At 34.2% G+C, this 13,371-nt stretch overlaps 1 protein-coding gene across 1 annotated transcript; it reads left to right on the forward strand.

Moving 5' to 3' along the window:
- The first annotated feature begins 11,247 nt into the window (after positions 1–11,247).
- LOC136030763 (putative ankyrin repeat protein RF_0381) lies at positions 11,248–13,146 on the forward strand. The gene has a single exon (XM_065709805.1). It carries the CDS (start codon positions 11,248–11,250, stop codon positions 13,144–13,146), a length of 1,899 nt encoding a protein of 632 aa, XP_065565877.1.
- Positions 13,147–13,371: the final 225 nt, after the last annotated feature.

The raw sequence follows: 13,371 nt of genomic DNA on the forward strand, positions 1-13,371 counted from the left end.
TACATCCCCCTGTTTCCCCCGGTGTCCCCGTTGTAGTTGTGTCCCTGTGTCCCGGTGTTTTTAACTACGTAAAACTTGCGAATATACAACATTCTTTGCTGTCCCATCGTCTGTGCATATAAATAGATTGTCAGGTTTACCGACTCTTGAACATGCAACGCATAATGGTCCATGGGAAAACAATCCGTATTCAGATCTATACCTCATGATTCTATTGATTGCCCTTGAGCTTTGTTGATGGTGATTGCTAATCGACCATTTCCTTTGTTGCCGTCGTCATTTATATATCCCCCTGTGCCCCCAGCGTCCCCGTTGTAGTTGTGTCCCTGTGTCCGGGTCGTCATTTATATTCCCTGTGTCCCCGTCGTCATTTGTGTCCCGGTGTCCCAGTCTGTGATTTCTATTTGAGTGTCCCGGGCGTCATTTATATTCGTCAGGATATTGTAGGGAATCGTAGCATCGATGAGTTTAAGCAATTCTTGTCAACTGATTGTTTCGCCTATAAAGAATATTATCTCGAGGTAAGAACTGATCACCGACCACAACGATTGCCACTTTGGTGATAGTTGCGTATCAGGAGGCATCAATTCGATTGCTGTTTTTAAGCAGAAGCACTAAATTATTATTTTTGTGGAAAAGATGATATATATAAATATATATATATATATATATTTTCTTTTTAGTTTTTTTGTAGTTTTTACCTTTTTTAAATTTTTTCTTCTTTTGTATTAATGCTAAAGCCAAGGTTCAAACCTGGAGCCTCTCGGACCTAGAACCTGAAACATAACGCTTTACCAACTCAGCTACTTCGGCGTGAATACATTCGTTTTGAGCAGCTTCCTCGGGTGTTGCCATTGTTGTCCTGGTCGTCATTTATATTGCCTGTGTCCCGGTCGTCATTTGTGTCCCAGTATCCCAGTCTGTAATTTCTCCTTGAGTGTCCTGGTCGTTATTTATATTCCCTCTGTCCCGGTCGTCATTTGTGTCCCGGTCTGTAATTTCTCTTTGAGTGTTTTTTCTTTTTAGTATTTTTTAGTTTTTTACATTTTTTCTTTTTTCAGTTTTCTTTTTCTTCTTTATTTTTCAGCTTCACTATGAAATACATATCGCCGAACCTTTGTTTTTTTAACTAAAATCTGGTAGGCATTGATGACCTTATCCAAGTCAAGATCCCAAACCCAATCATCATGGCTATCATTTTCAGTTTTGATATGTTTTGACTCTCGCTGTCCAGGTGGATCTTCATCTAACTGCGCGGTTTTGCGTTCTTTAGCCTCAAGCCTGTTTCCTTGCTGTTCTTTTGATTCCTCGGCACGCTTTCTCTTCTGACTTTCTCTATCAGCAGCAAGTTTTTTTGCATAGACTCTTTGAGCATCTTCATCGGCTTTTGCCATTGTAAGTTCATCAGTCATTTTAAACTTAAACATTAATAGATTTCTGCGTGAACATATATGTCTTAAATATCTTTAATGACGTCACCGTCATAATAAAAATGACGACAACTAACTTCATGACGCCAGTCGACACAGAAACATGACGTCACCTGATCCACAGACAGACAACTAATTTTTATATATATAGATAGATATAATTCTAAAATTATCAGGTAATTTTCTATTTTGAAATAAAAACTAAAAATTATTGCTCAGACAACATAAATATTTTTGATATTTACATAATAGCTTTAGTGGTTCTGGACTGAAAACTAAATATGCTAATCAAATTGGGAATTGCAATCTTTTAGGTTGAAAAGGCAGCTCCATTGGAATCATGAGAATGCGTGGAATAAGAAAAGCCTCACCCTCAAAAGGCCCTGTCAAGATTGTTGCCTCTATTACGTTATAACAGACATAACACGTCATTTGTGTCCCGGTGTCCCGGTCTATAGTTTCGTTAGTCGACAAACATGACGTCAGACGACAAACAACTTCATGACGACATACAGCTCAATCCTTATAATGACGTCAGTCGACAAACATGACGTCAGTCGACACACAAACATGACGTCAGTCGACAGACAGACAAACAACTTATTTATATATATATATAATATATATATATATATATATATATATATATATATATATATATATATATATATATATATATATATATATATATATATATACTAGCTGTTGGGGTGGCGCTTCGCGCCCCCCAAGCCCCCCCGCGCGCGTAAGTCGTTACGCGCCATATTAGTTACGCGCCATTGTAATTGTGTCCCTGTGTCCCACCTGTGAATATAGATAGATTTATATATGTGTTTCAAACTACGTAAAAATTGCGAATTTCCCACTACTGGGAGCTTTCCGTTTCCAATTGCCAGCAATTGATCTGAAAATGTTTGACCAGAGTCATCGTTACAGAGACAGACAACTTATTTATATATATATATATATATATATATATATATATATATATATTTTCTTTTTAGTTTTTTTGTAGTTTTTACCTTTTTTAGTTTGTTTCTTCTTTTGTATTAATGCTAAAGCCAAGGTTTAAACCTGGAGCCTCTCGGACCTAGAACCTGAAACATAACGCTTTACCAACTCAGCTACTTCGGCTTGAATACATTCGTTTTGAGCGGCTTCCTCGGGTGTTGCCATTGTAGGTTCTTCAGTCATTTTACAATTAGAAATTTCTCTTTCAACGGTCTTCTTACAATTAAAAATTTGTCTTTGAACGATATTCTTAAATACCTGTGTCCTGGTCGTCATTTATATTCCCTGTGTCCCGGTCGTCATTTGTGTCCCGGTATCCCAGTCTGTAATTTCTCTTTGAGTGTCCCGGTCGTTATTTATATTCCCTCTGTCCCGGTCTGTAATTTCTCTTTGAGTGTTTTTTCTTTTTGGTATTTTTTAGTTTTTACATTTTTTCTTTTTTCAGTTTTCTTTTTCTTCTTTATTTTTCAGCGTGTCCTGGTCGTCATTTATATTCCCTGTGTCCCGGTCGTCATGTTTTTTACAATTTTTCTTTTTTCAGTTTTCTTTTTCTTCTTTATTTTTCAGCTTCACTATGAAATACATATCGCCGAACCTTTGTTTTTTTTTAACTAAAATCTGGTAGGCATTGATGACCTTATCCAAGTCAAAATCCCAAACCCAATCATCATCGCTATCATTTTCAGTTTTGATATGTTTTGACTCTCGCTGTCCAGGTGGATCTTCATCTAACTGCGCGGTTTTGCGTTCTTTAGCCTCAAGCCTGTTTCCTTGCTGTTCTTTTGATTCCTCGGCACGCTTTCTTTTCTGACTTTCTCTATCAGAAGCAAGTTTTTTGGCATAGACTCTTTGAGCATCTTCATCGGCTTTTGCCATTGTAAGTTCATCAGTCATTTTAAACTTAAACATTAATAGATTTCTACGTGAACATATATGTCTTAAATATCTTTAATGACGTCACCGTCATAGCAAAAATGACGACAACTAACTTCATGACGTCAGCCGACACAGAAACATGACGTCACCTGATCCACAGACAGACAGACAACTTATTTTTATATAGATAGATAGATAGATATATATATATATAGATATATATATATATATATATATATATATATATATATATATATATATATATATATATATATATATATATATATATATATATATATATATATATATATATATATATATATATATATATATATATATATATATATATATATATCTATCTATATATATAAAAATAAGTTGTCTGTGGATCTGTGGATCTGTGGATCTGTGGATCAGGTGAAATAAAAAAGCTAAAAAACTAAAAAAACTAAAAAAAAGGCAAAAACTACAAAAAAAACTAAAAACTAATAAAAAAATAAAAAAGCTAAAAAACTAAAAAAACTAAAAAAACTAAAAAAAAAGTAAAAAAAAGGAAAAAACTAAAAACTAAAAAAAAACTAAAAAAAGGAAAAAACTGAAAAATAAGCTAAAATAAAGGTAAAAACCAATAAAAAACTAAAAAAAAAAACTGAAAAAACTAAAAAAAGGCAAAAACTACAAAAAAAATTAAAAACTAATAAAAAAAATAAAAAAGCTAAAAAACTAAAAAAACTAAAAAAACTAAAAAAAAGTAAAAAACTAAAAAAACTAAAAACTAAAAAAAAAATAAAAAAAAGGAAAAAACTGAAAAATAAGCTAAAATAAAGGTAAAAACCAATAAAAAACTAAAAAGAAAAAAAGAAAAAACTAAAAAAAATTTTCATCTAAAAAACTAAAAAAAACTAAAAAAAATTTTCATCTAAAAAACTAAAAAAAACTAAAAAAGGTAAAAACTAAAAGAACTAAAAAAGAAAAAAATAATTGACGACACTCAAAGAGAAAGCGACCAGGACAAAAGGAATGTTCGATTAGCAATCAACAAAGCACCGGGACACAGGGAGTATAAATGACGACCAGGACATAAGTAAAAAAAAAAACTAACAAAACTAAAAAGAAGGTAAAAACTACAAAAAAACTAAAAAGAAAAAAAAACTAAAAACTAATAAAAAAACTAAAAAATCTAAAAATCTAAATAAACTAAAAAAGAAAAAAAAGGAAAAAAATAAAGGAGAAAAACAAAACTAAAAAACGAATGTATATACAGACCGGGACACCGGGATACAAATGACGACCGGGACACAGGGAATATAAATGACGACCGGGACACAGGGACACAACTACAACGGGGACACCGGGGGGCACAGGGGGATATAAATGACGACCGGGACACCGGGACAGGGAATGGTCGATTAGCAATCACCATCAACAAAGCTCAAGGGCAATCATTAGAATCATGAGGTATAGATCTGAATACAGATTGTTTTCCCATGGACCATTATATGTTGCATGTTCAAGAGTCGGTAAACCTGACAATCTATTTATATGCAAAGACAATGGGACAGCCAAGAATGTTGTATATTCGCAAGTTTTACGTAGTTAAAACCATATATATATATATATATATATATATATATATATATATATATATATATATATATATATATATATATATATATATATATATATATATATACATATATATATATATATATATATATATATATATATATATATATATATATATATATATATATATATATATATATATATATAAGTATATTCACAGGTGGGACATAGGGACACAACTACAATGGCGCGTAACTAATATGGCGCGTAACGACTTACGCGCGCGGGGGGGCTTGGGGGGGCGAAGCCCCCCCACCAACTAGGTGTTGGGGTGGCGCGAAGCGCCACCCCAACAGCTAGTATATATATATATATATATATATATATATCTATCTTCTATATATATAAAAATAAGTTGTCTGTCTGTCTGTGGATCTGTGGATCAGGTGACGTCATGTTTCGGCTGACGTCATGAAATTAGTTGCCGTCATTTTTGCTTTGAAGGTGACGTCATTCAAGTTATATAAGACATATGTTCGCGTAGAAATCTATTAATGTTTAAGTTTACAATGACTGATGAAGATGCTCAAAGAGTCTATGCCAAAAAACTTGCTGCTGATAGAGAAAGTCAGAAAAGAAAGCGTGCCGAGGAACTACCAGAGCAACGCGAAAGCAGACTTGCTGCTAAAAGAGAAAGTGAAAAAAGAAGGCGTGCCGAGGAATCAAAAGACCAGCAGGGAAACAGGCTTGAGGCTGATAGAGAAAGAAAGAACAGAAAGCATGCCGAGGAACTACCAGAGCAACGCAGAAGCAGACTTGCTGCTAAAAGAGAAAGTGAAAAAAGAAGGCGTGCCGAGGAATCAAAAGACCAGCAGGGAAACAGGCTTGAGGCTGATTGAGAAAGAAAGAACAGACAGCATGCCGAGGAACTACCAGAGCAACGCAGAAGCAGACTTGCTGCTAAAAGAGAATGTGAAAAAAGAAGGCGTGCCGAGGAATTACAAGAACAGCAAGAAATCAGGCTTGCTGCTGATAGAGAAAGTAAGAAAAGAAAGCGTGCCGAGGAATCACAAGAACAGCAAGAAATCAGGCTTGCTGCTGATAGAGAAAGTAAGAAAAGAAAGCGTGCCGAGGAATTAAAAGAACAGCAAGAAATCAGGCTTGCTGCTGATAGAGAAAGTAAGAAAAGAAAGCGTGCCGAGGAATCAGAGCAATCTGAAAGTTATCGCCTTGCATTCAGGTACAACCCAGTCGATGATTATACCACAAACGTTGGAAGATTAACAATTTTACCTTCGTCATATGCTGGCAGTCCCCGTCATATGCATGAATATGCTCAAGATGCTATTGCGTATGTTCGTCTCTATGGTCGTCCAGATTTATTTATTACATTTACATGTAATCAATCTTGGGACGAGATACTGCAGCTTTTACTTCAAGGACAATCGGCGGTTCATAGGCATGACATTACGGCACGTGTCTTCCGGCAAAAGTTGAAATCACTGATAAACTACCTTGTAAAACATGAAGTGTTTGGGTCAGTGCGATGCTGGATGTACTCAGTGGAATGGCAAAAACGAGGTTTGCCACACGCACATATACTAATCTGGCTACATAAAAAAATTACTTCAAACGAAATTGATGATGTGATTTCCGCTGAAATACCTGATAAAAATGTCGATAAGGGGTTACATGATATTATTGTAAAAAATATGATACATGGACCTTGCGGTGCACTGAACGAAAATTCACCATGCATGGCCAAAGGAAGGTGCACAAAGCAATATCCTCGACTTTTAGTACCCAAAACAATTACTGGCAATGATGGTTACCCACAATATAGAAGAAGATCTACTGAAGATGGCGGTAAAACAGCAATAATAAAGAAGCGTAACGGTACCACCATCGAAGTAGATAACCAGTGGGTTGTTCCATATTCCCCATTATTATCAAAAACATTTAATGCACACATAAACGTTGAATACTGTAACTCCGTAAAGGCAATCAAATACATATGTAAATACGTCAACAAAGGCAGTGACATGGCAGTTTTTGGCTTGCAGTCCGAAATCAAAGATTTCGATGAAATCGTAGAATATCAGGCTGGAAGATACATAAGCAGTAATGAAGCTGTTTGGCGAATTCTTTCATTTCCGATACATGAACGTAGTCCAGCTGTTGTTCACTTAGCGGTACATTTACAGAATGGTTAACGTGTTTATTTCACGGAAACCAACGTGCAACAAAGAGTCCTGAATCCACCGGATACAACATTAATAGCTTTTTTTTCGCTTTGCAAAAATGATTCTTTTGCAAAAAAACTGCTGTATACTGAAGTGCCTTCGTATTACACGTGGAATACTAAAAATAAAGTATTTGAACGTCGAAAACAGGGTAAGTCAGTCGACGGCCAACCTACCATCTTCAAAGATACCACGATAGGAAGACTCTACACCGTTCACCCCAATCAACATGAATGCTTCTTTCTACGCCTGCTTTTGGTGAATGTACCCGGTCCGACATCCTTTGAGTATTTGAGGACTGTAAATGGTGCTATACATGACACTTACCGTAGTGCATGCCAAGCTCTGAATTTATTGGAGAATGACCAACACTGGGATAACTGCATCAATGACGCGTGCGAAACGTCAACCCCAAGTCAAATTCGTGCATTGTTTGGCATCATTTTAACAACTTGCTCTCCATCAGCTCCTACAGAGTTATGGGAAAAATATAAGTCAAAAATGTCCGAAGATATACTTCATCGAAAACAGTTAGAGACTTCAGACATGACTTTTGATTTTACATCAGAAATTTATAACTACACTTTAGTTGTTATAGAAGATATTTGCATAAGTATGGCAAACAAACCTCTTCAGGGTTTGGGAATGCCTTCACCTAACCGTATCGCTGCTGTTTCGACATGTGTAGAATTGGATCGTGAACAAAGTTACAGTACGAGTGATCTAAGGTCGTATGTACAAAATAACATTTCCAAGTTAACGTCGGAACAAAAAATCATTAGAAAAATGTGGTATTGATCTTAATACTGATTGTTTTTCCCATGGACAATTGTACGTTGCATGTTCGAGGGTCGGTAAACCTGACAATCTATTTATATGCAGTGAGAATTGGACAGCGAAGAATGTTGTATATTCTCAAGTTTTACGAAGTTAGTTTGTATTTCGGAACCAAATGAAGCGGTTAATTATCCATCTGAATTTTTAAATTCCATAGATCCTTCAGGGTGTCCACCACACCTGCTACAACTAAAAATAGGCGTACCAATAATACTTTTAAGAAATATCAACCCACCAAAGCTTTGCAATACCACGCGACTTGCCGTAAAAAAAAAACAATGGAAAACCTAATAGATGCCACAATCTTGACAGGGCCTTATGAGGGTGAGGCTGTTCTTATTCCTCGCATTCCCATGATTCCAACGGATCTGCTTTTTCAATTTAAAAGATTGCAATTCCCAATTCGATTAGCATTTGCAACCACCATCAACAAAGCTCAAGGGCAATCACTAGAAAAATGCGGTATAGATCTTAATACAGATTGCTTTACCAATGTACAATTGTATGTTGCATCTTTGAGGGTCGGTAAACCTGACAATCTATTTATACGCACAGACAATGGGACAGCGAAGACTGTTGTATATTCACAAGTTTTACGTAGTTAATTTGTATTGTATCTATCTATCTATCTATCTATATAAAAACGAGTTGTGTGTATGCATGTTTGTTTGTTTGTAAAAAGAGCGTTTGCATATGACGTCATTATTAGTACATACGGCTTTGTATATGGACAGACAATGGGAAAGCCAAGAATGTTGTATATTCGCAATTTTTACGTAGTTTGAAACACATATATAAATCTATCTATATTCACAGGTGGGACACAGGGACACAACTACAATGGCACGTAACTAATATGGCGCGTAACTAATATGGCGCGTAACGACTTACGCGCGCGGGGGGGCTTGGGGGGGCGCGAAGCGCCCCACCAACTAGGTGTTGGGGTGGCCGAAGCGCCACCCCAACAGCTAGTATATATATATATATATATATATATATATATATATATATATATATATATATATATATATATATATATATATATATATATATATATATATATATATATATATATATATATATATATATATATATATATATATATATATATATATCTTGGTATATTCACAGGTGGGACACAGGGACACAACTACAATGGCGCGTAACTAATATGGCGCGTAACGACATACGCGTTGTCTTCGAACAACATACAATTTAAGACAATTTGCTGTCTTTTCAAACTAATGTCTTTTCAAAGATATTTAATTGTCAGAAGAAATCTGATTTCTAACAACGATATCTACTAGGCTTCAAACTTTTGGTTTTCTTTCTTAAAGTTTTTGAAATGTTGTAGCTCCTTGTCAAAATACATTCAAATATTTTTGCAATTACCAGCCACCGAGACCCAGCATTTGGAACGCGTCGGGCTTCTAAATATGAATTCTTATTGTTGCTTGTCTTCAAACCACATGCAATTTGAGACAATTTGATTTCTTTTCATACAAACGTCTTTTCAAAGATATTTGATTGTTGAAAGAAGTCCGATTTCTAACAACGATATTTACTAGACTTCAGTCTTTTGGTTTTCTTTTTTAAGGTTTTCGAATTGTTTTAACCCCTTGTCAAAATATATACAAATATTTTTGCAATTACCAGTCACCGGGTCCTGGCATTCGGCATGCGGCAGGCTTCTATATATGGATTCTCATTGTCGCATGTCTTCAAAACACAGAAAATTTGCTGTTTTTCATACTAAAGTCTTTTCAAAGATGTTTCATTATTAAAACAAATCCAATTTCTAACAACAATATCTACAAGGCTTCTAACTTTTGGTTTTCGTTTTTAAAGTTTCTGAATTATTGCAATCCCTTGTTAAAATATATGCAAATATTATCTTATTTCTTGCTCTTTGTGCAATTTAATGTATTTTCATATTATTGGTTTTCAAAGATATTTTATTATTAAAGAAAATCCAATTTCTCTCAAAGATTTCAACTAATCTTTAAACTTTTAGTTTTCTTTTTTAAGGTTTTTGTTGTAATGCCTCGTCAAAATCGAGAATCATTATTTGTAGGAATTATAAACTTTTGTTTTTTGGGCCTACCTACTGACATTGCATAACTGGTTGCGTTCAAACATGTAAGGTTTATCTGGTGGTGAGTTGATTCTATCCAAAAAAAAATAATAATAAATTTTAAATTTTCATGTTTATCTAGTTCGAATTAAAACATTAAAATTAATGCTAAGGCATTGTAAATATTTTTTTAATCTATAAAATAGCTTTGGCGATTCTGAACGGAACTAAAAAACTCAACTTTTTTTCCATGTCTTAAAAAAATATTATTCATACTTATATGACAAGAAATTCGGTACTGATGTTTTTTTAACAGCGATTTCTACTAAGCTTCAATCTACCGGTTTTCTTTGTTAAGGTTTTTGAATTGTTGTAATCCCTTGTTAAAATTTACACAAATATTTTTGCAGTTACCATTTTTCTCGCTCTTTATGCAGTTTATAGTCTTTTCCTTCTGATATCTATTCACATATATTTGACTAAATATATGCAAATATTGTATTAATTGCCAGTTCTTTACTCTTTAAGTAATTTCATAAGAACTTCTCAATACATGAAAATCTTCAATTTTTCCACACGAGTGTGGCAACATCATCCCAATTCTTATGTATATAAAAATAATGTTATTCATGTAAATATTTTTCCAAACTTAACGAATTTTCTACAAATTTTGACCCATATAGATCTTTTTTTAAGCCAGAATATCCCAGGATGCCAATTTTCCCGTTAAAATATAACTTTTTTTGAGAAAAAATAAATAAATGCATTAATAAATGCTTAAATAATTGTTGTGCAAAATGAAGTACTTTTTCTCAAATGTTTAAACAAATCTGATTTTGTGAATTAAAACTACCATAATTCCTGAAAATTATCAAAAAGATAATTTTATTTCATCTCTGGGCTTAAATTTGGGATTGTCTGTGTAACCAAACTTTTCTTGGCCGAAGAACGAACCTAAACGTTTTCTTTATTTCTCTAGTGAAAAAGAACAATTTAAAAACAATTATATATTTTTTAGTTGTAGGTTCAGAATTGAAGAGATTAGTATGTAAACTGCAAAAATATTTATGACATACGAATAATAATTTTAAACTTTTAATTCAAACTAAAAAAAAAATACCTAAAAATTTTTAAATTAGTTTTGATTTTTGTTTGGTTTATCGAGCTCAACCAGTCACTTTATTGGTAAATCATTGAATTGAAAATTAAAATGCTAATGCATCGAATACATAATTTGACTAAGAGATCACGGGCATATTGTGCTGAGAAAGAAAAATTACATTTGTATAAGCTGTTGATTTCAAATAGGACTAATTTAAATATCCTTAATTTATTTCACGACACACCCTTACACTTTGGAGCCAAAGGAAAATTAGGCGTTTGTAAGCTGTTGATTTCAAATGGTGCCAACGTAAATGCTTTAAACAAATTGAATCAAACCCCGTTACATTATGCTGCTGAGCTAGGAAAAGTAGCTACTTGTAAGTTTTTGATTTCAAAAGGTGCTAATATAAATGCCTTAGATCATTTGAATAACACAGCCTTACATTTTTCTGCTCAGCAAGGAAAGGTTAATGTTTGTAGGCTGCTTGTTTCACATGGTGCCAGAATAAATTGTGTAAGTAATTATGGGTTCACACCTTTACATGCATTGTGTATATCTGCACAACGTAGATATATATATGAAAGTTGTGAAAATAAATTTACCGGGGTTCAACGTAAAAGGTACATTTATGATTATCATCATCCGCTACTAAAGTCAGAGGAAGCTAAAAAAAGAAAATTATCTGTTTGTATGATGCTGATTTCAAACGGTGCCAACGTAAATGCCTTAAACTGTTTAAACGAAACCCCGTTAGACCTTGCTGCCATGCTAGGCTATGTAGATATTTGTAAGCTGCTGATTTCACATGGCACCAATATAAAGGCCTCAAACAATGTTAAACGATGGAAACCACCACCGTTAAACTGTGCTGCAGGTGATGGATACATAGCTATTTGTGATCTGCTGATATCAAATGGCGCTAATATACATTTGCTTGATGTTGGTGAAAAAACACCGTTACACTGCGCTGCTTCTAGAGGAAAAGTAGCTGTTTGTAGGCTACTGATTTCAAAAGGTGCCAACGTAAATGCCTTAAACTGGTTAAACGAAACCCCGTTAAACTGTGCTGCACGTGAAGGATACATAGCTATTTGTGATCTGCTGATATCAAATGGTGCCAATATACATTTACTCGGTCATGGTGATAACACACCGTTACACTGGGCTGCTTCTGGAGGAAAAGTAGCTGTTTGTAAGCTACTGATTTCAAAGGGTGCCAATATAAATGCCGTCAATAAAATGAATATGACACCATTAGATTATACTATCCATGAAAATGAAAGTACCATCGTGTATAGGAGTTTTTATTCGAGTGATTCTACCTGGTCAAGACAGGTTGATGTTTTCAAGCTGCTGGTGGTAAATGGCGCCAATGTAAATAATTCTTGTTTTAAGAATTGTGATACACCATTACACTTTGCTGTTAGACACAAACTACTTTCTGTTAGCAAGCTAATTATTTCAAAGGGTGTAGATGTAAACAGTTTAAACGGTAAAAATGAGACGCCCTTAATGCTATCTTTTTCAAAAAAATATGTTGCCTTAACGGAATATCTTCTTGAAAACAAAGCATCTTATTGTCCTGGAGGAAGAGAATATGGAAGGGATATATATTCTTCAATGCTTACTTGGCTAGTAAAAGAGGTTAGTTTAGAAAAGGCAATAACTAAGAAGTGGTTTTGGAGACTAGGTAACCTTATCTTTAAAACCTATGACTTCAGCGCATCTACTCTGAAATTGAGTTGCCGGAAAAGGATTAGGGAAGATGAACCTCATATCAAAATAGGCAATAATTTTAAAAATGTTCATATTCCAAAAACATTAAAAGAATACTTAATACACCTAGGGGAACTTGTAGATTTGTTTGAAGAAAATATCTGTGCAGAAATCTCATCTCAAGCTCAAGTTTTGTTTGAAGAAACCTCATCTGCAGAAACCTCCGCTCCTAGGAACAAAAAACGAAAACTGACGAATAAGGATGAACAAGTGAATAAGAAAGTCTAAAGTGAACAAATGATAATCTGAGTTTCATCTCTTATTGTTTCAAACAAGAAAATGCCATAGGCTTTTCTTGTTTGGAACAATTTAAATTCTTATTGGTTCAAACAATACAAATTCTTGTTCAACAAAACAAATTCTTGTTTGTGGCACAACAGGAACACGTGGGTGTCAGTATTTTTTTCATGCCCCAGCAAAAGGTTGTAACATACCTGCCATGCGTTGCTGTAG

Source organism: Artemia franciscana, chromosome 9 (genome assembly GCF_032884065.1).
Source record: "Artemia franciscana chromosome 9, ASM3288406v1, whole genome shotgun sequence".
Classification (NCBI taxonomy): Eukaryota; Metazoa; Arthropoda; class Branchiopoda; order Anostraca; family Artemiidae; genus Artemia; species Artemia franciscana.

Coding starts and splice junctions, on each gene's coding strand:
- LOC136030763 (XM_065709805.1), top strand. CDS start 11,248: ATGCTAATGCATCGAATACATAATTTGACTAAGAGATCACGGGCATAT.